Raw genomic sequence first — 27,805 nt, forward strand, 5'->3', positions numbered from 1 at the left:
GACGCCATGATAACGTCACAAGTTTTGGTGATCTGTGACGTCATGCTGACGTCATATGGTGACGTCATCACGTCATGATTTTTTTTTGCGTCACTCGTATTGACGCCGCCGACGGCCAGTTTTCGCGTTTGCGGCACCTAAGGCTTTCGTCTTAAAATAAAATGACATTGCGCACGCACGCACGCACGCACGCACGCACGCACGCACGCACGCACGCACGCACGCACGCACGCACGCACGCACGCACGCACGCAAGCGAACGCGCACGAAACTGATGCCGAGTTACTTTCTCCTTCAGATTGACTGTGCTGCGAACAGCAGTTTGTGAGTCACCGACCGTACGATGCGTTTACCAGGATCCACGTGACACTGAAAACATGTTAAGGCGTAGTAAAATAAATGAAAGCAAGGGCGAACGATCGAACGAACGAACGAACGAACGAACGAACGAACGAACGAACGAACGAACGAAGACGTCTGATTCATTTTCTAGCTCGCAGGAGAGGTGGACTGCTTGTGAAGAGGTGAGAAAGGCAGAATTACTTAGCAAGGTGAGTCTAATTCATGCATAAGGTAACTGAGAAGCAATAGGACTCATGCACGAGGCCGTGTGTGTAAAGCTAACAAAGCTGAGAAGCCTCACGTCCGCCTCGTTAGTTCGATCTCTCTCCGACAATTAATGTTTCTTACAGCTATTTCACTTCACTTGCATATACATGAAAAAAAAAAAAAACAAGTCAAAGAGGCGGAAGCAACCTAAAATCACGCCATATCCACGAAGTGAATGATGATTGAGGAGCGCTGACTCAGAGATAATCGGGTAAACCGTGAATGCGCGCGAGCTTGCGCGTGGTACAGTTGGCTATTATATATATGTGGTTTTGCCTGCGTTAATGTCATCATCAAGGCGCTCAAAGAACAACAGAAAGAAGTCTTCTCTTTCTAGTGTGCCTCGATGTGTGCGCCCAAAACGCGCATCAAGGCACCCTACTCTTTCGCGCTAGCTGCGCCTGTAGCGGTCACCTCTGGAGCTAAGGTTACGCGTACGACGCGGGACTTTGCCCCAGCTTAAGAACCTGGTGAGCCAGCTCCTAAAAAGTGAGTCAACTGTGTCCTGCCAACACTTCTTTGATCTTTAGTTGGAATCTCATGTGCGAAGGAAGTGCAGCGAGCTTGTGTTGCTAGATAGGAAACATAAAAAAAAAGTTGCGAGCACGCATACGACCAGCATAGCAGCAATAAAAAAGATAACCCTCGAGTTTTCTTATTGCGTCATTGCAAAGTTCTTCATCTGAAAGGTGAACGAAGGCGAATTCATTGGTAAATGAAACTTTCACTTGCTTTACGAAGTTTTAGAAGAACTATCATTAACAAAAGATTTCCAATTGTTTCGCATACACGGACGGTTCACTTCAATTGAAGTCCGTAGAGAATAGACACAGATATTCGCTGACCATATCATGGGAAACAGCATACTTTTGGTTTGCTGTTAGTAAAGGCGCCGGCCTTACACGTATTCGGTTGCGGCATTTGTGCGCGCCGCGAAGCTATGCGATCCATCATGCAATGAACATTGTTACCTATATTTGCACCTTTCGCGAACTTGAGAATAGTGGATATAGCAAGAGCCGAGGTACAGATCGGGCAACGACGTTACGTTCGTTTAAAGAATCCACGAAAAAAAAGTGCTTCGAGGAGGAGGAACGACATGATTCGCGGACTGGTCGCTGTCATCGCCATGACAACTGTGCTGAAAGGTGTCACCTCTAGTGACCGGAAGCAGACAAGCTGAGTGAATCTTTTGGTTATTGCGTGAATGTACATAGGCGTGCGCAGGGTTCTTAATTAGGGGCAGCAAAGTTCCATCCTCCCTGTTCCCCCCTGGTCGGGTGAGAAACACAACAAGCTTCGGGATGGATGCAAAGCTGGAATTGAGGCAACGACTTGCTTCTCAGAATGTTCAATACATTGCGCACATAAGTGTCCTGTCTTCACGTTTTGTCCTGGTGTTTCAGTATAGCGCAGCAAAAGAATAAGGATCTCAGAACGGCCTGCCTTTGGTCCCCGGCTTTCTGGGACTAAAGAAGAGAAGTAAACCGTTCTTGGAATGCAACATCAGGAGTTGTCGGCCGCCATCATTGTCGAAATCCTGCATGGCCGTAACCGTGCTCATTTACGAAACGACGGGACAGGTCTGACCAGTTTTGTAGCCACGGGTGGCACACCCCCGGGATACGCCACTATTTTTCCCCGCCACATTTTACCAGGTGGCTGTAAGTAAGCATGCGGAAGGTTATATTTATTCGATTCCAAGAAAACTTTCGTAACGGCAGCCCACGTGCCATATCTTCAGTTTGAAGTGTACATGTGTTGATGTAGGCTTCCAGTTTGGCTCAAGAGAAAGTACTTTGTTGGCAAAGTGCAGCAAACGGTATTTTGGAGGAGAGGAGTATTAGTCACAGGTTGATAAGAATGTCGCTAGCGAATTATGGCGCAGAAATGAGCACGGACGTTGCGCAGATTATTGTTATTGTCTTCTTACGTGAAGGCTCCTTGGCGGTTGGCTCGACTTCGTATGGCTATCCTGGCTTGAACCAAGGGACAGTGGGCGCAGCGTGGTGGCTACCCTGGCTGCTGCGACAAAAGTACAACGTGATGCTGGCATGTTCAGGCATTGAGTTTGTGCCCCGCCAGGCATGGGGTGCACGGCCGCCCAAGGCATGGGAAAGGCTAAAGGTTCAACCTGTACCACGCGTCTTCGTGCACCATACTGCTGGAGGGGAATGCTTCGACCCATGGACTTGCTCAGAGAAGATGCGGTACATTCAACGCTACCACCAAGTTACTAAAGGTATGAGCTGCTGAACCAGCCGCGATAAGATTCGGAAACACCAATCTTAATTGATGAACCTCTGAACGCAATGGCATAGCGATACAATAGCGATACGTTACAATTCTCTCGCTTATTGAAAATGTGCTCGCGCTTTGTGCTATGTTCACCCACACGGCTACGAATACTGCGTCTAAAGAAAGGCTGGATAACAGTGTAAGCGACCCATAGACATACTCCGAAATGTCGCCGTAATAACCAACACGTTCTATGCTCATAGTGCTTAATAAACTTATAAAACACATTCTCTGCTGGTTCCCCCCAATATACGGCTGATTGAAGGAGTCCGCTTCAATGTGATGTGGATTGTTTAGACTAGCGGCCTTTTTCGGAGCAGAAGCTTTCGGGCGAATGGAGACGTGTTGACCACACCCAAGGCGCTGTAAAATAGTTGTCCAACTTTTTAAATGAGACAGGCTATGATGCCCGTCTTCATAGAGAATCTACGATGTGAGGACCCTTGCGCATAATGCATCTATAGTGCACATATGCGCACAGCACAACTTTTGTACTGTATAACGTATCATAGTGTAGCATGATCACCTCTCACTTGGAAAACGGGTCTTTGGTGTGTTTGTCCATGTTGGTAAGGTAACGTGTTATACATAGTTGGCTCGTTTATGGGGTTTAATGGAATACAAAAGAGAAAACCTATTTTTCTAGTATTAGTCAATTACACTTTCACAATACCAAAATCACCACGCTTACCGCGACAAGAGCGTGCCAAGCGAGAAAACGCGCAAAAAGAAAATGCGGGTGGCGATGCCTCAATGAAGTTTCCGGACCAATCACCATGACGTCATAGATTTTGACGGCGTCGACTCGGACCTACGTCGGTCATAATCGGTAAAAACGAAGTACATTGTCCTCTGATGTGGCCACAGACTTAACATGCCAAGTTTAAGGAAATTTAGTTGGGCTAATGTCGTAAAAAATACGCAAAATGCACTTTGAAAATGCACGCCACGCGCGGAGATTTCCGCGCGAAGTTTAAAAATGTGACTTCGATCTTGATTTTCTCCTCTATTACTAAAGCAATGATGCTGAACATAAAGACATTGGAATTTTCAGACTGAAATTTGTCGATATAAACCGTTTCATTGTTTCACTTTAGGGTCCGTTTAACGTCCCAAAGTTACTTAGAACATGACAGAAGCCGTAGTGAAAGGCCTTGGACAATTTCGTCCATATGAGTTTCTTTAACGTTCACTGACGACACTATCCACAGGTCTCTAGCATTTCACTTCCGTAGAAATGTGACCGCCGCGACCGTGATCGAACCCGCGTCTTTCCGGTTAGCAGTCGAGCTGACCGGGAAGACAGTTATTAGTTGGAAATGAAAATAACAAGAAAAGGAAGAAAGATGAAGCCCTACGCATGCGTCCCGACTACTGCATGAGTATTCAATGTTCAAATGCGGAGATAACTAATCTCCTTGTCAGTAAGATTGACGGTGCGTTTACACACCAAGGGTCAATGGAATATATGTGTACCTTCGAAATAAACGCTCATGTTGTTAGCCAGCACCAAGTCCCGTCTGTATTTATTGTCCCGTGTGCCCGCGCTGCTTCCTGATATGAAGTCGTGCCAGCAAGCTCAAGTTCAAACCCTTCTAACACGACGCATCCTCGCAGGTTGGGAGGACATCGCCTACAGCTTCCTCATCGGAGGCGATGGGCGCGTGTACGTTGCAAGGGGCTGGGACGCGGTCGGCGCCCACACCAAGGGTCACAACAAGGACGCTCTTTCCATAGCCTTCTTCGGTGACTTCTCGCACCACCTGCCGACACCCTGGGCGATCAGGACACTCGACAAGCTGCTCCAGTGTGGCGTCGCCCTGGTAAGGTTATACTATACCATAGTTATAGTGTTTAGAAGTCGTCGAACGACTGGAACGTCGCTGCAGTCAACGTTTCGACATGGCGCCCCGTCTTCATAATGATACCAAGCACAAGACGAAGGGCGAGAGATACGAGGGCGCAGCGCCGGTCCTTCGTCTTGTGCTTGCTCTTAGTTCCATTATGAATGATTGGTTCCAACCAGTTCAAATAACAACTCTCTAAACCTGTTTTAGTCCCCCCCGTCCGAATGTTGGCTACAGTTGCACGTTCCCTGGCTGGTATAAGCAAAGCAGCGTCCAGGTGTCAATCTTCTTCAGTGTCATTTCTATCGCGTTTCCTGCGGTTGATTGTTTTTTTGTGTTCCTGAGATACCTGGCGCCAACCACCCCGGGAGATCGACCACGTATCACACGGTGCCTTGTTTAGGAAATTAATTAGCATGCAGAAAGAATAGGTTTAGAAATCACTAGTTTAGCAGTAACTCATTATCAAAATAAACAAAATTCTGAGAAAGAAGGTCGGAAATAAATAGATCACTGTGATCGAAAAAGAGAAAAAGAATCTGAACTTAGTTACTCTTATCAATCAATCAATCAATCAATCAATCAATCAATCAATCAATCAATCAATCAATCAATCAATCAATCAATCAATCAATCAATCAATTAATCAATCAATCAATCATTGTTACTCTCGCCAGGGCAAGATTAGCCCGGACTACACCCTTCACGGCCACCGAGACGCCACCTGTACATTGAGTCCTGGGGACGCCCTGTACGCCTTCATCAGCCGACGGAGACGCTTCCGTGGAAGACTCCAGACATACACCTGCTGAAGAAGTGCTGTGCGCGCTAAAGAGTCTAGGAAACGATTGAGGTGGCGCCCCCTTCTCAATTACCCGCTCTTCCTTCGCCCAGTTTTACGTTGTTGATGTTGTTGGACTAAGCAACCGCGACTGCACTCATTGTGGCTGACTGGCCATGCGGTTGAAGAAGTTGAAAATAAGAGAATTTACCGATCCGAAATCGCAAATTAAGGAGGAAGTATAAGTTGCGATAAAACTTCGGTTTAGGCCAAGTTGGTTCATACTCTTGACTTTCAAAAGAACCGCACCGGAAACACAGACAATGGAGGCGCAAGTACACAACGGCACTGCGGCCGTTCGTGTACTCGTGCCTCCTTCGTATGCGTTTCCTAAGCCGCTCTTCAACGGTTGAAGTTTGAAGTGCACGAAAGAAAAGGTACGTAATTTACGCAATACGCAAAATTTCACACCCACAGACGCACACACACACACACATACACACACACACATGCATACTCGCATGCACGCACGTACGCACGCACACAAACAAACAACCAACCAACCAACCAAACAAACAAACAAAACAAAACAAACGTATTGTAATTGTGGTTAGACAAAAGAGCTCAATGATGTCGCTACGAGCGTCCGGTAATCCGGTATTGCGCAAACGTCCTTGCGTTTACCAGGATACCAGGCAAGGTGTAGCTCTCTGTGTAGCAATGGCAGGGGGTACCACTCAATAGAGCAGATAGCCATGTGTGGGATAACAGAAGTACAAAATACTCTGAAAGTGCTCATGTTGGTCGGGCACGCCAACAACAACAACAATGGTGGACTTCCTAACATTTCACGCAAACAGTCGCGCAGCTTCTTGAGGATAAGAGGGACAGCACGCAGCGAAGAAGGGACGTCGGCGTCCCTGGAGTCTAGCCACGCCGACGAAGGGTGTGGCGCCGGTCCCGTCGTTCCTGCGCCGCAGCAATCAGTGCCCGCGCCTGCACTGCAATGTCTACAGCGTCGTACAACTTTGCTGCGCACGCGAAGCAAGCCACAATCACCGGACCGGCGCAGAGCATCGGTATCCACAGTGACCTGCTGTTGCCTTCCCAAGCGATGAAGAGGAAGTACTGGAAGGAGTTCGGGAATATCTGCAATAAATTGCAGAATGAACACAAATTAACTTTTTTTTGGCGGCGTGCTGAAACGGTGCTTAGACACCAGAACAGAATACGCGCTGTGAAAGAAACTTTACTACCGCTGTCGACCTCTAGCGCCATATATTTCGTTGCACGCCACCAGGAGCTAAAGATTAGTGCGCAGTTTCTAGTTGTGCCTTGTCTCTTCACATCTGCAATTTGAGGCAGCTGTCGTGCGCAGGAATGTTTTTATGTTTGTTAAGGTAAGGTTACCAGCGGTACAAAATAAACCAGCACCTTTTAAGTGTTGAAGGATATTTACTGTGTATCATGTAAGTCATATATGGCTCACATAGGCTAAATATGTTTTAACGGGTGCTAATACTGACTCGTGGTGGATAACTTATTATGTCAGCTAATGTACGCTACAGTGTTGGCTTCTGTCCTTGTTTCTTCTCACAATATGGCGCTATATTCACCATCATTCACTGGTGTTTGCTAATGTCGGCTAATGTAAACTGGTGCTGACTAACGCCGCTTAATGCAGGATGGTGTTGGCTATAACGATGACAAATGTCGGGTAATGTAGGCTGGTGTAATGAGGCTGTTAAGTTGAGTAATGCCAGCTGCTGGATGGCGATGATGTTGGCTAATCTCGGTTAATGTAGCCTGTTGCTTGCTAACGTTGGCTTATGCCGGCGGATGTAGGCTATCTGCGGCTGTGACAGCAACATCGTCTTCATTCACTCTCAATCTACTGATGCTATCGCATGTGCGTAGAGTTGGTTCTGGTAATTGATTTAATAAGGGTTTATAAGCAATCGCTATGACGATGACAAGACAAACAATGTCAGTCACGTGGCTTACGTAGCAGCTCATGGAGTGCGGCAGGAGGCAGCAGATAGCAACAACGAAAGGGGCAGGAATCAGCGACGCCTCCGCGAAGATGAAGAGTAAGAGGAGGCGTAAGTTTCGAAACATTGCTCCCAGGGTCCCAATGATAGCCACGATCAGGTTCGTTGCCAGGAACCCGTGGGCCCGCCATTTCAGGCAGGGAAACACTTCGTCGGGCAGCAAAATGCGTCCACAGGCCGCTTGCTTGGACCACCAGTTCAGGGACGTCTCCTGCGTCCGATAAAAAAAAAAAAAGGGCGCAGCTTGCAGTAAGTCGCGCAAGGCGGGGTCATAGCAGAGAGGTGGGCACCTATCAGGTCCTGGCTTGGCGAGGCGTTTACCCTCTCACATCTCTCTTTCCCAGCGCTTGCCATTTTGCCCTATAGATGGCTATGCGTGCTCTCTCTCTCTCTTTTTTTTCTAATTTTCTTTTTGAGTCTGTCTTTCCAACTTTTTCTCTGTATGTCTAGTTCCTTCTCTGTCTTTCTACCCTTTTCTGGTCCTTTTCTCTTGTTTTCTTTTTCTCTTTCTATACCTTTATTTGTCTCTCTTCCTTTCTGTGTAGTCGTTCTCTGGCCTTCTATCCTTTTCCTCCTTTATTTCCTTTCTATCTATCTCTTTATCAATTCCTCTCTTTTCGTTCTCCCCTCCTCCTCGCCCTCACTTTCCTATCCCACCCCCTTGCTGTACTATACAAGGCTATGCTATGCTCTGCTAGCGTGCCTGCATAGCCGAGTGGTTGCGATGCTCGCCTTCGGATCATGGGGACGCGGGTTCGAATCTCGCAAATGGCCACGAAATTTTTTTCGCCAGGAATTTCCCTCTCTCTTTCTTTATCTCTCTCATCTCTTCCTTTATCTCCCTCTGCACTCGTTCTCTCGCACACCAGAGTTATTGCCTCCCACGCCGGAAAAATCGGCGTACGTGTTCTGGGAGAGAAACAAAATATTTATTTATTTATTTATTTTACCCTCAGGGTCAACAGACATTACAGAGGGGAGTGGTAAAAATAATAACGAACAAGTTTGTAAGTACAAAGAGGCAATACAATGTTCCTGATTATACAACAGATTATGATAGGCAAAAAATACAAAAATAGCAAATATCAAAATGACAGAGGAAAATAGAAAATAGAAGGATACATTCTGGTAAAAAAAAAATCCGGCAGATCCCACGCACTGTGGGAATCGATGTAATGCGAAGCAGCCAGAAAAGAGCTGCATACATCGCTTTGTTTATTTTTGAGCCAAATGAAATCATTCATGCCATGGCATCTAGTTCACCATATATCGCATGTTTGCCATGCACGCGTGCATGCACAATGTGGTATATACCATGCCAATGAAACGTATATTCTGGTATGTACACTGCATGACCGCTCATTTGTGTTCATCACGCGCTCCTGTCATGCCATACCAGTTTTGGTATATATCTAGTTATGTAAACGACCGGAAGCGCACCATAACAGTGTCATGTAAACCATACCCTACATGACATGCATAACATAATTCGCATGTTAGGACCTGTCATTTATGTTCGTCATACAGTCACATCGCACAATACCAATTTTCGTGTATATCAAACGAGCGAAATGGCCGCGGGCCCACCATTAGCGTGGCATGTAAATCATACCATACTCGACATGCATGTCATGGTTTTCATGTTACCACCTGCCATTTATGTTCGTCATACATTCGCGTCACGCAATGCCAATTTTGGTGTATATCAAGCTAGCGAAGTGGCCGCGATCGGAGTGGCCGCGATCGGACAATGAGCGTGGCATGTAAATCATGCCGTAAATGATATGCATATCATAATTTTCAAGTTACCACCTGTCATATATGTTTGTCATACAGTCACGTTGCGCAATACCAATTTTGGTGTATATCAAGCGAGCGAAACGGCCGCGAGCGCACCATGAGCGTGCCATGTAAATCAAGTCGTACATGACACGCATGTCATGATTGTCATGTTACCACCTCTAATTTACGTTCGTCATATAGTCGCGTCGTGCAATACCAATTTTGGTGTATATCAATCTAGCGAAACGGCCGCGAATGCACCATGAGCATGACATGTAAATCATGACATACATGACATGCATGTCATGGTTTTCATGTTGCCACCTGTTATTCATGTTCTTCATACAGTCACATCGCGCAATACCAATTTTGGTGTATATCAACCTAGCGAAACGGCCGCGAGTGCGTCATGAGCGTGGCATGTAAATCATGTCGTGCATGACACGCGTGTCATGATTTTCATGTTACCACCTCTAATTTACGTTCTTCATACAGTCGCGTCGCGCAATGCCAATTTTCGTGTATATCAAGCCAGCAAAACGGCCGCGAATGCACCATGAGCGTGGCATGTAAATCATGTCGTGCATGACACGCGTGTCATTATTTTCATGTTACCACCTCTAATTTACGTTCGTCATACAGTCGTGTCGCGCAATACCAGTTTTGGTGTATATCAAGCCAGCGAAACAGCCGCGAATGCACCATGAGCGTGGCATGTAAATCATGACATACATGACATGCACGTCATGGTTTTCATGTTACCACCTGTTATTCATGTTCTTCATACAGTCACATCGTGCAATACCAATTTTGGTGTATATCAACCTAGCGAAACGGCCGCGAGTGCGTCATGAGCGTGGCATGTAAATCATGACGTGCATAACACGCGTGTCATGATTTTCATGTTACCACGTGTCACTTATGTTCGTCATGTCGAAATGTGTCGTCATACCAGTTTTCGTATATATCCGTTCATTTAAACGGCCGCGAGCGCCCTGAGACCATGTCATGTAAATCATGCCGCACATGACATACGTGTCATGATTTTCACGTTAGGACCTGTCATTATGTTCGCCATGAACTCTTGTCACGTCCTACCAGTTTTGGTATATGTGAAATCAACGGAATGGCCGCAAGAGCCCCAAGGCCGTGGAATGTAAATCATGCTGTTCATGACATGCATGTCATGATTTTCATGTTATGACCTGTCATTTATGTTCGTAATACGGTCATGTTATTCCATACCAATTTTGGTATACATCCGATTAACGAAACGGCCAGGAGAGCACAAAGTCGTAGGCGGCTAGATAGATAGATAGATAGATAGATAGATAGATAGATAGATAGATAGATAGATAGATAGATAGATAGATAGATAGATAGATAGATAGATAGATAGATAGATAGATAGATAGATAGATAGATAGATACGCTCAAACTCGCAGAAGTTCGCTAAGAAATGCTTCACATTTAATAAGAGGAATGTTTCTCAATATACAATAATCGCTGTTACAATTCAATACAACAGGTAACAGTGCAATGTTCTTATTTATAGAGATACAAATATGGCATATCAGATGAAAACTACTACAAGGCATTAAAAGAATTGGCTAATACAGTCACAAATGTGTCATGATCTGAAATTGTTACAAGCGATGCGGGAAGGCAATTCCAATCATTTGATGTGCGCGGAAGGTATGATTGTCGAAATGATTCAGTTTTAGACGATGGGATGCCAACCATATGAGCATGATTCAATCGGTGAGAAACATAATGCGGCGAAAGTATTAGCAAATCACGTAAGTATGAATGGTGGTGAAGTTTGTGAAAAAGGGTTAAGCGGAGCATTGTACGACGAGAAGCAAGTGAAGGTAATTTAAGGTTAGATTTCACAAGTGTGATACCATTTCTAATGAATGCACCAAGTTATTGTGATATGGATCCCAAACCGATGCAGCATATTCGAGTTTAGTGCGAACGAGTGTTTTATACAGCGTTAGTTTGACAGCAGAAGGTGATTTTGTGAAGTTACGGCAAGATATCCGAACATGCGATTAGCGTTACAGACAACATAGTTAATATGAGTATGCCATGTTTGGTTGTTACTGATATGAACTCCGAGGTACTTGTATGAGGTGACACTGTCTAATTGTGTGTTATGAAGAAGAGGACGAAGAGAGCGGGTACCGGTTCATCATTAAGAGAGATGCTAATTTTCTATCTACGACAGACGGCAAACCTCGACTATAACAGCTGTTGTAAAAAAACGAGGTCGATGTGCTCTTTGGCGATGCGTGGTGTATTACAATGGTATGGTGACGTATCAGCTATATCCCGAAGAGGGGAGGGGGCCGAGGCCCTCTGGTGACCTTGTCGTTCATGTGCATCATGGGCGTCGGCAGGATTTTGTCCTTGGGGGGGGGGGGGGGGGGGTTGCAAAGCCTTGTTGCATTGCGGCGGGGGGGAAGGGGAACGCTGATGTGGCTTGGGGTTGGGGGGGGGTGCTCCTTGTGCACCCCACGCCCATGTGTACTACACCTATCTGTTGTTTCATGATACATGGCGCTGTTCAGTGGTGTATCGCCTAGTTCACGAGTTGGGGCGGCGAGCCTGAAGCACCACTGTGTGTTTAGTGGTTCAAGCAGAGCAAGGACGCTTATTTCTGCAACCGACAAGGGAACACGGCGCAGTGTCAGAGGGAAGGGAGAGCTAAAGAAGAGAGAGGGAAGGAGAGGCCATCTTCCCGAGATACGAGTACCCAAAATACCGAGCGCCAGGCCGGGTACCTCTCGTTCTCAGAACCATGAACAATGCTCTCCCTTCCTGATCTCATCTCCTCCTCTTTCACTCTTTTCCCCCCTCTATTCTCTTTCGCACAGATGCCGATCCGTGGTCCCTGCAAGGCAAACAGAAAATACCGTCTTTCCCAAAGCTCACTCACATTACTCTATCTTGTTTCGCCGTCAGGTGGCGCTAGTCGCTCACCTAATACTTTGCTTAAGTTTTTTTTGTGTCATTAACTCCTCCTTTAGGTTTGTGTCATACAAAGCGCATTAGCACGAGTGCGACAGTGCTCGCGACAGCAGGTATGGTGATCATACACTCACCACACGGTATATGGCAACGGCGGAAGACATGGCGACGACCAGCGATCCAAGGATCAGACATATTTGGTAGAGCAAGCGGTAGAGCTCAGGATGGATCAGCTCAGTCGCCTCCTCTTCATCGTCGTCGCTTTCGTCCGACGCCTCTTCGTCGGCGTCTTGGATCTCCGCGTTCACCTGCTCTTCGAGTCCCTGCAAGAAATTCGCGTTAAACGCAGGCTCAGGCATTTCTTCGTCGTCCGCCGACGCCCCTTCGTCAGCGTTGCCCCGGACTGCAGCGTTCAACGCCTTTTCCATTTCTTGCCAGGATCCGTTCACGCTCGCAATCGCTGCCTCTGCCACGCCGAACGTCGACACCTCTTCGTCATCTTCAAAGGGGCCGGCGTTGTTGTTCGCGTTCAACGATCCTTCACGTCCTTGCAAGTCTCCGTTGACATCCAAATTTGCAATCACGTTTGCGGCGTTCAGTGCCGGATCAGGCATGTCGCTGGCGTTGTCCTTGCCGATAGCTTGATGACAAGTCCGTAGACAATGGCTGCTGATACTGGCTGTCCTTGCTTGCTTGCTTCTTAATATTGGCTCCTACCCAGTACGGGGGATTGGCCAAGAAGCCGACGGTTAGTAAATGTAAACGCTAAGACAAAAGCAAGGCAAGGGGAGAAGTTCAACACATCTTAACGCATAATCCAGCATTGCTCATTAAATTTCTTTCTGATGCATGAACTACATATTGCAACGCATATGTTCCCCTAAATTATTGCGTGATACCTAATATTACTAACAATGGAGTTATACACGTTCATTTCGATATTTTCAGTCACCCTATCCTTGCTTCCTGTCTCTTTGCTTCCTCCTTGCTTCTTTCTGTAATGCCAAGTTGCGTTGTTTCTCGTAACGTTCTGAATTGTATGACTTAATGGATTACCGAGTGTACCTGCAAGTGTTACAGAGAGTGGTTGCTTTTTTTTCCCCTCTGAGCATGGCTCACACCCAATACAGGGGATTGGCCGAACTTTTTCACCCTCACCCCCTCTTCTTCCTCTGCGGTTCGCTTCTTGGCCATTCCCTCTTTGAGGTTGGTTGTTATAGAGTACTGGAGGCTTGGCACGGTCCACTGCAGGGAATCGTCCATGACAGAAACGACTTTCATAAGGCTGCTTAGTTACTGCGGATATAACCATTCTTGCACTGCCTTAAATTGGTTACGATTACGGATTGATAATGGATTGGCCGTAAATCGCTGAGAGTGTCGCGAACGCCAGGAATCACACTGTTGTTGTAAATGATGATGATGACCGTCGTCGAAGTCAATGGTACAAGAGAATTGCGTTTGCTTGAGCTCGTTGGTTGCACATAATGAGGAGGGTTCCAGCCAACTACTTGGACGACGACAGAAAGACGACACCAGCGGTATGTCATCTGTCTTTCTGTCCTCGTACAAGCAGTTGGCTGGAACCTTCCTCTCAATAATAGTACAAACCGAGCCAAGACGAGGCTCATCCATAGTGTAGCCAGTTACGGACAGAAATACCATAGTCGCCTCAAAACAGCCGTGCTTGATCCCGGGACGCTTGGCCACCGATGGCCGGTCCCGGGCTGCAATCGGCCATGTGTGTCTGGGACATCGAAGTCGAGGAAGTCAGCGGCCCTTGGTATCCGCTCGAGAGGGACGGAACTACGACCGAGGATACCGAGACAGAAAGCGAGGACGAAGAAAAACGAGATTCCTTTTATAGCACAACGGACGACGAACGCTGCGAAAGTCGCGACAGCGAGAGGTTTCGGTGGTCTCCGGCCCCCAGGGACACGCGCAGCGACCTACTGAAGCTCGCCGATGCCATCGCTCCTGACCTCTATCGCTGCGCTTTCGATGCCGCGGTGAGAGCCGAGAGGCACCATTTTAAGATTCCGCGCAAGGGATATGGGATAACGAAGTGCATGGGGCAACAAAAACGCATTTATGACATTGTTGAAGCCTACGAACCTGCAGAAAGCTATAGAGGCTTACAAAGAAGGTTCAACTTAAATTGAGGACGATGCAGCGGGCCATGGAAAGGAAATTGATATGTGTAACCTTAAGGGACAAGAAAAGAGCAAAGTGGATCAGGCAACAAACGGGTGTTAAGGACATCTTACTCAATAGCGCAGCCAGAAATTTTTTTTCGGTGAAAGGGGGGGGGGGGTATGTTTTAATTCTTTCACCCTCGCCTGGCTACGCCAATGATCTTAGTCGAAATCAAGAAGAATAAATGGGCATGGGCGGGACATGTAGCGTGTAGGCAAGATAACCGCTCGTCATTAATAGTAGCAGATTGGATTCCCAGAGAAGGCAAGCGCGCGAGGAGAAGGCAGAAAGTTAAGTGGGCAGATGAGATGAAGAAGTTTACGGGGATAACATGGCCACAGCAGGCGCAGGACCGGGTTGAGTGGCGAAACATAGGAGAGGCCTTTGCCCTGCAGGGGGCTAAGTCGGGCTTCTGCTGTTGCTGCTGCTGCTGGTGTTGAAGCCTACGAGAGCGTGCCCACTCTGAAGTTTCTGCCTCAGTGTGGACACGCCGGTGACAAAAGGGATATGCACTGGTTATGATCAGTGGTGAGTTATGTTCTGTGTGACCAAATTTAATGTGGCAACAAAACAAAGAAATGGGACTAACAAGAGAAGGTTCATCCCGAAAGCATTGTTATTTATCGATTCCTTCAGATACCCACGTTCATCAATATCTCAACATTACTGTAGAGGTTCCGATTAGGGAGTCAGAGTTGCGCTTCTGTTTTCCACTCATCATTGACGTCTCAATTCACCGAACGCAGTCGCGTGGTTCGAAAAGCAACCACGCAGTGCGAAGCCGCCACCGCGGCGCCACACATAGGCCCTAAAGGCAAATATTAAGCCGACGTTTATTGTTGAAATAGCGGTCCAGAAACCTCGTAGTGCCACTTATGTGCCAAGGAAGTGCTTATTTTGAAATAAAATCACGTTTTAGTGGTTCGCATCGCGTTAGCGCACTTCAAATCACCCGCCTGAAAGCGGTCTTTCTCACGTCGCTGTTGCCGTGCCCAACGTTGCCCGCCCTTACTGCGCGGCGGCGTGCACCATTCGGGCATCCGGAAACATCACATGCATGCGGTATTTTGTCGAACTTTCTGTCCGAGCGACTTTCACGAGCTGGCAGAACACATGCGGCAGTACGCGATACCGAAACTACCACTGAGACGCGACCGCGTGAGCGAAGCAGGGCGCCAGGCGAAGCGTAGTTCGGAGAAAACGGAACCTTTGAACCACGCTCGCCGTTCCCCATGGCAACGCCAAAGAGGTTCTTTTTTCCATGAATCAAACAGAAACGAACAAGCAGCATTTTATTATGTCTCTTGATGCACGGAAGGTTCTTTTTTTATTGCAGCTAGTTTGATTACGAGTGATTAATTGTAGTCGGACTCTCTCACGTCATCGGGATCATTTCGAAAATGTCCCGCTCGTGGCGCTCATCGTGTGATACATTTAGCTTAATTTCTCGGTAAGTAGGGCACTACTGTTCATAATACTGCCGTTTTAGACGTTGTCATACATTGAGCTTTCACTCTGACATAATTGTTATTTGCCTTTAGTGTCCCTTTAAGTGCATTTAATAATTTAAGACAACAAGCTGACCATGAAAGCACAAACGTGTAACCAAAGCTTAGCGCTTAACTGGATTACCAACACCCTGACCGTTGCTTCTGAAATTAGTCTCAGTTGCCTTTCTTTCATTAGAACCAAGGCGGCGTTATAATTTTTTTTCGTATTTTGAACTCGTCTAAAGCTTTTGGTATCTGGTTGGCATGTTCTTCTATACACACCACGCTACAAGGCCATGCGCGACGAAAGATCCAGTGCTACGCGAGGTGTCGGCACGCGCAACGAGATATTTCTCATCGTGAAGAAGAAACCGCCGCTCACATGTACGAGTCTGCAGTCAAGTGGACCTCGATTGTCCCTGATAAACAGGGCGGAACACAAGCGTAGCACTGTCCGACCATGATCGCTCATGTTGCATCGAGTTTGCCTCCTGTGAACGTGACGTGCGGCTTCCCCTCAAAACCTTTGTTCGCTTTGCGCGCAAGATGGCCGACTCATGCGTAACTCTGGCTCCTGAAGACGTCTATACAGTAACCCCACACACAAACCGGGAGTTACTGTAGTGCATGCTCCCTTCTAATTAAGTCGCGTAGGGCGGTTCTAAAGGCCCCCAAACACGTAAACTATGAGCGAGCGTCGACCACTGTGTGCAGTATGTCTACGTGCTCACGTCGCTCGTGGAGGGAACACCGAATGAGCACTCTGGCCTCAGACAACTTCTGTGCGGAGTCGACATACCGGTGGCGATACTGTTCAGGGCGCACCTGTTCGTCGCAACAGCTCGACTGGTGTCCTGGTCGATTGCGAAGCTGAGTGCAACCAACGATGGCCTGGTCCCCACGATCCTCTTCCTGCTCGTCCTGCTGCTCGCAGTGCTGCTGCTTACCGCTTGCAGCATTCACTTCGTCTTGCTGACTCAGGGCGCCAAGGTGAGATATCGAATCCATTAACACGCACCCACGCCAACACAACGCAACACAGGAACACGACATAGCGGTGCGGTGAAGACCAGTCAGCGAGCGCTCACACCTTTTCTGGCCTGCAGTGCTTATACGCTACCCTTTCTTTCACGCGAGACACATCGCCGCTGGCGCTCGAACATTCGAAATGGTTTCTAAGTGTAGATGCGCGAACCGTTGGGCTATTTGGTGCGACGTTTATAGGATTAAGAGCGAAAATTGTCGATGAATAACTACACCAACGATAGGGGCACAGGACTGACAGGAAAGGCGCTCTTCTGTCACTCCGGTGCCCCCTTCGTCGGTGTAGTTATTCATCGACAATTTTTGAGCTCTTCATCCTAGAAAGGTTGCCAAGTGCTCAGTCATACCGGTGGCTCACAAAGGTCGCGCGACCAAGTTGGTTGTAAGGTCAGTCATGGGTCACGAGTCTAGTCAGAAAGGGTGGTTTTGGTCGAAAATCGACTGTTTTGGATCAATCGTTCTCTGCTCGATTTTCTGGTCGTGCGACGGCCAGTTGCAAATCTACAACCTACCTTACCAACGAGTGGGAGGAACAGGACGTTGGCGTTTATATTGACACAAGGTGGTTTCAAACTACGCGCCCAGGCCGATTTGTACGCCCTCCCAATTGTTTGTGGCATACGTTCGAAAGAAGGTAAATGTGTGACCGAGAGCGCGTGCCTGCTTGACCCAGACCAGAACAGCTGCGCGCGAACTACGCAGGAGACAACCAGAGGAAAAAGAAGAAGAGGTGGAGCTTTCAGAGCTGGAAGAGGACTCTTCTCCAGAGCTGCTTGCGGACTTCCGTTTTAGTTATCTCCTGCTTCCTTCTCGGGCACAAGTTCGCCCAACTTACTATAGTTCAATAAAGTGTGCCTTTTAACTGTGCGTTACAAATCTGGTGGAGGTGCGGGGTAGGATGCCAAGCCCTTCTCGAGTGACCGAACGCAGTCCAGAACCACAGCGACTTGAACCCAGCGAGCTGACGCCCGTTCATCAGCGCTGCAGTCGACGCCTACGTGGTGAGGCTCCTGAGTTTTCACGTTTGTCGGGTTCTCTTAGACCCTTAGCGGCTGTGAACGGCGGCGCTACCGACATGACAGCTCAGCTCACACCAGCTAACATCGTAGTGAATCCCCCATTGACGCCGCAGCCTTTTCACGGCGACACCTACGAAGACGCGGAGGATTGGCTAGAACAATTCGAGCGCGTTGCGAAGGCTAACGGATGGGAAGCAGATCGCAGACTGGGACGCGTTTACTTCGCGTTGGAGGATAACGCACGAAAGTGGTTTGAAAACCACGAATCTGCCATGCCGTCATGGGATGACTTCCGACGGGAGCTGCTTACCACTTACCCGAGTACAGATCGCAGAGAAAGAGCCGAAGCTGCTCTCCAAGCAAGAAGCCAGCGCAACAACGAGAGCGTGGCCATGTATGTGGAGGACATGTCTCGTCTATTCCGCCGAGCGGACCCAAACATGAGCGAGGACAAGAAGCTGCGTCATTTAATGCGAGGGGTAAAACAGGAACTGTTTGCCGGACTTGTTCGCAGCCCGCCGCGCACCGTCGCTGAGTTTTGTTCCGAGGCGGCTGCAATGGAAAGAACGCTACAACAGCGAGCAAGAATGTATAACCGAGAGATGAACATCGCCTCTTTGGACGCATTGCCAGCAGCCTTCGGAAACAGTATGGAGACGTTGCGTGAGCTGGTACGGTCTGTAGTACGAGAAGAGCTACAGAAACAAAGACTTGGCCAGAGCGCTCCAATGCTTTCGTCACTGGCCGACGTGATACGCGAGGAGGTCCGACAGGCGGTCCAGGAGCCTCAGACAAACGCACATACAGAAGTGCCACTACAGCGCCAGCAGCCCAGTGTGTCCTATGCCGATGCCCTACTGCGAGGAACTTCCGGACGTGCAGACGTCGCAGCCACTACTCCGATACATCACCCGATGTATCCAAGCACACTGCAGCCACCACCCGAGAGGAGACTCAGAAAGAGCGATATCTGGCGCACTCCCGATAGGGTACCCCTTTGTTACCACTGTGGGGAGGCTGGACACATCTACCGCATGTGCCAATATCGCCAGGCAGGACTTCGTGGTTTCCCTGTAAACGCACCGCGACCACGAAATGGTGAGCGCCCCATCGAAATCGAGGAATGCCTCTCGAGTCGTCAAAGCTCACGTGGCTTTCAGCAACATCAACCTCGAGCAACGACGACGGGGAGGTATCGGTCGCCAAGCCCCCGCCTTTCAGCAAGCTCTCCAAGACGCCGTTCACCAAGCCCGCGCCGGGAAAACTAGAGTCAGCGACCTGTGGAGGCAAGGCCGCTGTCGACGCTGACGCAGAAGAACCTCCATCGCCGACGCTGAACGACGACGACATACTCGGAAACCGGTACCGTGGTAGCGATGTTGCTTCAGATTTACGCGTGTTTATTGATGGTTACGAAGTCATTGCACTGGTAGATACAGGCGCAGATTATTCAGTAATGAGTAATGAGCTTTCGAAAATACTGAAGAAAGTGCTGACGCCTTGGAAGGGACCACAAGTTCGCACAGCAGGAGGGCACCTCATCGACCCGACGGGAAGATGCACAGCAAGAATTGGTATACGGGGCTTCACATACGTCGCCAGCCTTATTGTGCTGCCCGAATGCTCAAGAGACTTGATTATCGGCATGGACTTCTTGCAAGCTAACGGCGCTGTAATCAACTTGCGAGAATCTTGCGTCTCATTCTCAACGAGGCACGCTATCGCAACTTTCGACACTGAAGAAGACGTTTATGATCTCTGTATTGCGGATGACGATGTCATGATACCGCCGAGATCAAGCATATCTGTCGCAGTAACCAACAGAGCGTTCAGTGACTTCGAAGGATTTGCTGACAGCAACACCGACCTGATGCTTCAGAAAGGTATCTGCATGCCACGAGGCCTCGTTCAGCTGCGTAGCGGTTGTACCAATGTTTTGCTTACAAACTTTGGAAACGAGATACAACACATCGCAAAGGGAACCGTCATCGCCAGTCTGAATGATTTCGTCCAGGTTACGGAGCTGAACACTTCTGAAACCACGACATCTGATTTACAAGACGTGGACTCTGTCCTGGCAGCTATCGACATTGAACCAGGACTACTGCCCCATCAAAAGGAAGAAATAGAGAGACTTGTAAGGGAATTCTCCGCATGCTTCTCGATGTCATCCAAAGTCCGTCGTACACCTATCGCCAAACATCGCATCATTGTCGATGAGTCGGTGAGGCCTATATACCAGCATCCCTACCGTGTGTCACCTAAAGAAAGAGAGGCTATAGGGAATCAGGTTCAAGAAATGCTCAAGGATGACGTCATTCAGCCGTCAGCAAGTCCCTGGGCCTCACCTGTTGTGCTTGTGAAGAAAAAGGATCAGACCTTGCGTTTCTGCATTGATTACCGGAAACTGAACGCCGTCACTAAACGGGATGTTTATCCTCTTCCAAGGATTGATGACACTCTGGATAGGCTACGAGATGCGAAGTATTTTTCCTCGCTGGACCTTAAAAGTGGATATTGGCAGATCGAAGTTGACGAAAGAGATCGCGAAAAGACGGCGTTTGTGACACCGGACGGTTTATACGAGTTTAAGGTTCTTCCGTTTGGCCTTTGTTCAGCACCCGCCACCTTCCAGCGAATGATGGACACAGTGCTCTCAGGTCTGAAATGGCAGTCTTGTCTGGTTTATTTGGACGACGTCGTAATGTTCTCTGCTACCTTCGAGCAACACGTGGAAAGGCTTCGGGCAGTGCTCACCGCTATCAAGTCAGCAGATTTGACGATAAAACCTCAGATATGCCATTTCGGCTTCCGTGAACTCCTTTTCCTCGGCCATGTCATCAGTGCGGAAGGCGTCCGCCCAGATCCAGGGAAGACTGAGGCCGTCGCAAAATTTCCAAAGCCAACGGATAAAAAGGCCGTGAGGCGATTTTTAGGTCTCTGTGCCTATTACAGACGATTCGTCAAAAATTTTTCGCGAATCGCTGAACCGCTGACTCGGCTGACAAAAGAAGATGTGCCCTTCGTTTGGCTTAGTGAACAGGAGGATGCCTTCAATGAACTACGGAATTGCCTTCAAAGCCATCCTGTTCTTGCGCATTTTGACGAAGAAGCGGCAACAGACATCCACACAGATGCAAGTAATGCAGGTCTTGGGGCCGTACTTATTCAATGGCAAAATGGACAAGAACGAGTCATTGCGTACGCCAGTCGAACTCTTTCGAAAGCTGAGGTGAACTACTCAGCGACGGAAAAAGAATGCCTCGCTGTGATATGGGCTATCACCAAGTTTCGACCATATTTATACGGCAGGCATTTTCGAGCTATAAGTGACCATCACTCACTATGCTGGCTGGCCAATCTCAAGGATCCGTGTGGACGGCTTGCAAGATGGAGCCTACGATTACAAGAATACGATATCACGGTCGTATATAAGTCCGGTCGCAAGCACAGTGATGCTGATTGCTTGTCACGTGCTCCGATTGAACCCGCTGCCTCTACTTCCGCCGACGACGGACAGGATTTACCATTCTTGGGGGCTGTGACAACATCGCAGATGGCACATCATCAGCAATCTGACCCGGAATTACTACAAATAATCAAGTACCTACAGGGACAGTCTGTCGATGTTCCACGAGCCTTTTCCCGCGGCTTGTCGGCGTTCGTCCTTCGCAATAACGTCCTATATAAAAGGAATTTTGAAAACAATACAGCGGCATTCCTGCTCGTCGTCCCTGCACATTTACGACCTGAGATCTTGGAGGCTTGCCACGACGATCCGTCAGCGGGACACTTAGGAGTGAGCAGAACGTTAGCACGTATCCGCACTAAATATTACTGGCCGAAGTTGCTAAGCTCTGTGCAACACTACGTCAGAACTTGCCGTGACTGCCAAAGACGCAAAACCCCGCCGTTGAAACCAGCAGGTCTCCTTCAGCCTATAGAAACACCAGAGGTCCCATTCGCACAAGTGGGAATGGACTTACTTGGCCCATTTCCTACGTCGTCGTCGGGGAAACGGTGGATCATAGTTGCGACCGACTATCTGACTCGATACGCCGAGACAGCGTCTCTTGTTAGAGGAACGGCCGTTGAAGTGGCCGAATTCTTCGTCACCAACATCGTACTGCGGCATGGCGCTCCTACAGTGCTAATCACGGACCGAGGAACCGCGTTTACGGCTGACCTGATAAAGTCTATTATGAAATTGACGCACACCAGTCATAGGAAAACGACAGCATATCACCCACAAGCAAATGGACTCACAGAACGACTGAACAGAACGTTGGCTGATATGTTGTCGATGTACGTGGACGTAGAGCATCGTACATGGGATAAAATATTACCCTATGCAACGTTCGCGTATAATACCGCAATGCAAGAGACTACCCGAATGGCGCCGTTTCAGCTTGTATTCGGCCGGACAGTCACCACACCGTTAGATGCTATGCTACCTGTTGATGAGGTGACAGAAAATGAGTATGACGTCAGCGACTATATACAAAGAGCAGAAGCAAGACAGCTGGCGCGGCACCGTATTCAGCAACAACAGAAAGCCGACACGCATCGATACAACCTGCGACGAAGAGACGTCCAGTATGCGCCGGGAGACAGAGTATGGGTGTGGATTCCCGTTCGGGTACGTGGCCTATCCGAAAAGCTGCTACGCCGCTATTTTGGTCCATACAGAGTGCTCCGCCGCCTTGGCTCGGTGAATTACGAAGTTGTTCCAGAGGGACAGGAAATCTCATCACGACGGCGGCATCGCACAGAAATTGTGCATGTCGTCAGAATGAAACCTTACTACGACAGGGAATGAACCACCGAGGACACCACACTGCTTGACGGCAACTGCATTCACCACGAGGTGTTGTAAACGATCGCCTGGAAACCAGTTTCTATTCAGCATCGGGACGATGCACTCTCGAAAGGGGGGTAATGACACAAGGTGGTTTCAAACTACGCGCCCAGGCCGATTTGTACGCCCTCCCAATTGTTTGTGGCATACGTTCGAAAGAAGGTAAATGTGTGACCGAGAGCGCGTGCCTGCTTGACCCAGACCAGAACAGCTGCGCGCGAACTACGCGGGAGACAACCAGAGGAAAAATAAGAGGTGGAGCTTTCAGAGCTGGAAGAGGACTCTTCTCCAGAGCTGCTTGCGGACTTCCGTTTTAGTTATCTCCTGCTTCCTTCTCGGGCACAAGTTCGCCCAACTTACTATAGTTCAATAAAGTGTGCCTTTTAACTGTGCGTTACAATATCATGTGGCGATGCGCGCAGGTGTGAACGGTGTCACTCGCCAGACATATCGATGCGGCGACGGGAAGGCTGCACTTGCAGGCATAGGCGAGCACACGGGGGGGGGGGGGGAGGATGAGGGGACAGAACCACCCCCCGCCCCGATCGTCTGAAGGGGGCGCCAAATGCCCCATGCCCTTAATCAGTCGGACCTATGCCGCCATTGTTTAAGGCGCAAGGTCATGGCTATGCAGGTTTTTAACGAAAATGGCGGCTAGAAGACCCCTGACGTTGCATAAAAACGGTTTACTTCCCACCCTTTGGCCCCAGAAAGCTATGGACTAAAGGCAGTCCGTTGTGAGAAGCACGTCATAGCTTCATTTGCATTTATGTATCCACCTCGACTTTACATTTCTTTCGCACTCGACCAGTCGGATGGGGGGGACGGAGCGCTGCAGTGACCCCCCCCCCCCCACCACCACCACCCTCCTCCTTAATAGAGAACCCTGCACACCCTTATGCCTTGTCACCGTGAGTGGCTGTTCGGTTGCCAATCGTGGTCGGTCACACGACCTGCGTCAATCGCCAGTGTGAAAGAGCGCTCAGAAAGCTCCGTGCTTTCATTATTCGCGAAGAAATACGGTACACAGGCAACCTCCGTCATCTTGCAACTCGCGTACGTGCTTTAAAACCAAGCACTCTTTGTGAACCTCTCCCGGTTTTGCTGAGCTCGTTGCTTATGGAAACTGCTGCTGTCTAACATGAGTGACTTCCGAATGCGCACTTCCGCTCATACGCACGCTCTCAGTTTCTTCCGGTTTTTTTATTCACTTTCGTTTACGGTTTCCGCTTCACTTTCGGTTATAGCCAAACTTCGGAGGATCCATGAGAAAAGTGTACACAGAGATGATCGTCGACATTAAGGACAACGTGCTCCTTTACACAAACTGGGTGGAAATGGCTCGAGTACGCCGGCATACTCCTTGAAAGGCGGGAATGCGAAAGGGCCTCTCTGTCCCAACAAAACACGTTGTATTTGCCGCGATTTTTGTTGCGATAGCGTTGATACGGTCACCCCAGGCGCATTTACGCTGTCGGCCTAGCCGCCATGTTTCGTACAAAGTGAAAATCGATAACATCAACCCGCGCGGCATATGTTCTATGTGCGAGTGAAAGCGCGCGGGCGCTGCCGACGAACGCGGCTCAAGCAGAGATGAAACGAGCCGACCATCCCCGTCACATGAAATGCGCATGGAGAGAATAACCGGAAGGGGGGCTGCGTGCGTACGGCAGGAAATGCATACTTTGACCCACCGGGCGTGGTTGCCCGCAGTCGCCCACGCCACCGTATCTTTAGAGGGGATCAGCAGACGGCTCATACCTTTGTACGTGTGGCGCTGTCATGGCAAAGTTTGCGCTGAAGCCATTGACAGCATGGAGGTCACTGCGCTCGCTGCAGCGGCCGTGTTTCCTAACGGAGTGAGCTGCTGGCCTTACTTATTTCATATTTATCAGAACTGCAAATTGGGCTAGTTGGTGAGGATTCACTGTGGTCGTAGCGCGACAAACGTATACCTTCACCTGGTTTTTTATTCACAGAAGTCACATGCTTGAAAACTAAGATCCAAAGCAAACGACGGCAATCACCCATCCTGATAACACAAGAGACTACAACTGATCAGAGGAGAGCACGCACCGACAGGGTGATGTGTATTTTTGCGATCACTCTTGATGCACCCCGCGCATGCCTTTTGCCTTTCCAACAACAGTACTTCATTTTCTAAAAGCGCCACGGAAGAATGGCTGATGTGCTTCCACCACCTCATATTTATTTCAGAGGACGAGTATACATAGTAGCCTAGAGAATCGGCGTATAGGCAAAGAAAGCTTGACAAAGGGCAGATCACCCGCGTGCACACGTGGATAACGAGTCATACATGACAAAACAAATATGAACATAGGGTGGCATCAAACATCGCGATATTTTCATAAATCGAGCCACTATAGAAGCAAAAATATGCGCATAATTAAGATTAACACGCGGAAACATAAAAAAATAAGCACAGCAACTTATACACAGCAATAGCTACGAACAGGCATGTGCAGCATGAAAGGTTACAGCACACACAGACGGGGAGGAAAGAAGAACATAGCGCTGTTCTTCCTTCCTCCCCGTCTGTGTGCGCTATAATTAGCCCACCAAGCCATCCACGTGCAGCATATGATAGTTACACAAGATAGGAAGAGGAATCGAAAGCGGTGTGAAAGTCTGTATGGATTTTAGATGCGAAACATCTTATGGCGGAGTTCAATCTGGTGGTGGTGGTGTGCGGCGTGACCACTCTTACTGCGCATGAGCAAACCCTCTCCACACACCTCCTCTCCTCTCCCCCTCTCCACTCCCCGTCCTAGTTTAGATAAAAGGCTCGCGTTAGGTCGCACACACGCTCAGTCACTGCGCCGGCTGCGCCGGTGTAATGAGTTCCAACGTCAACGTCGGCGCCAGTTGTATATAGTGTTGAGGTGTTTAATAGACAGTACTCAACGACAATGAGTAATGGCGACAGTCACGGCAAGGCACGAACTCTCTGCGCGAACGGCGTTCTTTTTTCAAGCAACTAAAGAGGGCGACCCACTAGAAGGCGCTGGAGAGGGTAACCCATTACCATGTCCCAAGGCTTCTCTACAATTACCCCGGGTACGAAAAGGGAGCCGTCCGGCGACCTAACAGCTCGTCACTATGAGTGGGTCATAGTAGGCCTTGAGGCGCTCCACGTTGACAATGTCGCGCCCTCGACGGCGAATGTCCGAAGCTGGTTCGGTAGGTTCGATCAAGTAGTTGACCGGGGATGTGCGCTCGACGATCCGGTATGGGCCTTCGTATTTCGGCAGCAGTTTTGAAGAAAGGCCACTTGCAGTGGTAGGGACCGAGAGCCATACGAGCGCTCCAGGGAGGAACGTGGGTTCAGAAGTGGTGGTGCCATCGCGAATGCTCTTCTGCAGCTCTTGTTCCTGCGTCGTAAATGTCTTGGCAAGCTCGCGACACTCTTCAGCGAGCCTGGCTGTGTCAGGAATAGGCGCACACTCAGATGAATCCGGCTTGTATGGAAGTATCGTGTCGATGGTGTGCGACGGGTGCCTTCCGTACAGTAAGAAGAACGGTGAAAAACCAGTAGTGCTCTGAGGGGCGGTGTTATAGGCGTAGGTGACGAAGGGCAGAATGGCATCCCAATTGGTGTGATCGGCGGCGACGTACATTGACAGCATGTCGCCGAGCGTGCGGTTTAAAGCGTTCGGTTAGGCCATTCGTCTGCGGGTGGTAAGCAGCAGTTTTGCGGTGAACAGCATGGCACTCTTTCAGAATGGCTTGCCACGACTTCCGATAAGAAGACACGGCCTCGATCGCTGAGAAGCTCTTGGGGTGGACCATGACGCAGTATGAATCGGTGTAGTAGGAAGGAGGCAACATCGCGCGCTGTAGCCGCTGGGAGGGCGGCGGTTTCGGCGTAGCGCGTTAGATGGTCAACAGCGACGATGGCCCAGCGGTTACCAGCCGAAGTCAGAGGAAGTGGTCCATACAAATCGATGCCCACGCGCCCGAACGGACGGTTAGGGCAAGGTAATGGTTGTAGACCTGCTGGCGACACGTGCGTTGCAGGTTTTCGGCGTTGGCAATCGAGGCAGGAGCGAACGAACTTCTGCACGTAGCGGTACATCCCACGCCAGAAGTATCATTGTCGAATGCGGTGGTAAGTTTTGGATACCCCAGAGTGCGCGCATTGCGGGTCAGAGTGGAAGGCCTCGCATATATCAGAACGCAGACTGCGGGGTATCACTAGTAGCCACTGGCGGCCGTCGGCGTTGTAATTGCGTCGGTGCAGGAGGTCGTCACGAACGGCAAAATGGTGGGCTTGACGACGCAACGCGCGAGTGGATGGTGTTGCCGTCGGATCAGTGAGCAAGTCGATCAGCGAGGCGATCCATTTATCCTTGCGCTGTTCGGTAGCGATGGTGTGAACGCTGATTGAAGCAACAGTTATGTGAGATACTGAGCAGGGGGCATTGTCGTCAGGCAAGGGAGAGCGCGAGAGGGCGTCGGCGTCAGCATGCTGTCGTCCGTTGCGGTACAGCACGCGGATGTCGTAGTCCTGCAGGCGAAGTGCCCAGCGGGCGAGACGGCCTGAGGGATCCTTCAATGACGACAGCCAGCATAGTGCATGATGGTCGGTGATGACATCAAATGGGCGACCATACAAATAAGGTCGAAACTTTGTAAGGGCCCATATGATCGCCAGGCACTCTTTTTCCGTGACTGAGTAATTGGTCTCGGCCATAGAGTTTCTTACAATAATACCTAGAGTGGAATCTGGCGCTAGTGTCTACGCGGACTCTTTGAGCGGCGCTTCAACCACCATGGGAATGATGGGAAGTACAGGCTTCGGATTTGCTTCGGATGGATTAGGTTCTTGAGATTCGC

The 27,805-nt window shown here is 49.2% G+C and overlaps 2 protein-coding genes across 2 annotated transcripts in view; one reads left to right on the forward strand and one right to left on the reverse strand.

Moving 5' to 3' along the window:
- Window positions 1-2,484: 2,484 nt before the first annotated feature.
- Window positions 2,485-5,579, forward strand: LOC119375477 (peptidoglycan recognition protein 1). Its single transcript, XM_037645654.2, has 3 exons — window positions 2,485-2,851; window positions 4,525-4,730; window positions 5,432-5,579. Exons 1-3 carry the CDS (start codon window positions 2,500-2,502, stop codon window positions 5,564-5,566), a joined length of 693 nt encoding a protein of 230 aa, XP_037501582.2. The 5' UTR covers window positions 2,485-2,499; the 3' UTR covers window positions 5,567-5,579.
- Window positions 5,580-6,434: 855 nt separating this feature from the next.
- Window positions 6,435-27,805, reverse strand: part of LOC119374927 (uncharacterized) — a 150,438-nt gene continuing 129,067 nt past the window's right edge. Inside the window, exons 2-3 of the mRNA XM_049420321.1 lie at window positions 7,540-7,797; window positions 6,435-6,684 (exon numbers count right to left, since the gene is read on the reverse strand). Coding sequence (XP_049276278.1) covers window positions 6,463-6,684; window positions 7,540-7,653 — 336 coding nt within the window. The 5' untranslated portion in view covers window positions 7,654-7,797 and the 3' untranslated portion in view covers window positions 6,435-6,462. The remainder of the gene's footprint in view (window positions 6,685-7,539; window positions 7,798-27,805) is intronic.

This window comes from Rhipicephalus sanguineus, chromosome 11 (assembly GCF_013339695.2).
Source record: "Rhipicephalus sanguineus isolate Rsan-2018 chromosome 11, BIME_Rsan_1.4, whole genome shotgun sequence".
NCBI lineage: Eukaryota > Metazoa > Arthropoda > Arachnida > Ixodida > Ixodidae > Rhipicephalus > Rhipicephalus sanguineus.

What these genes read in the sequence shown, in the direction of transcription:
- LOC119375477 (XM_037645654.2), top strand. Translation starts at nt 2,500, where the DNA reads ATGAGCACGGACGTTGCGCAGATTATTGTTATTGTCTTCTTACGTGAA. An exon ending in CTACCACCAAGTTACTAAAG is followed by an intron (nt 2,852 to 4,524) that starts GTATGAGCTGCT and finishes GCATCCTCGCAG; the next exon opens with GTTGGGAGGACATCGCCTAC. An exon ending in TCCAGTGTGGCGTCGCCCTG is followed by an intron (nt 4,731 to 5,431) that starts GTAAGGTTATAC and finishes TACTCTCGCCAG; the next exon opens with GGCAAGATTAGCCCGGACTA.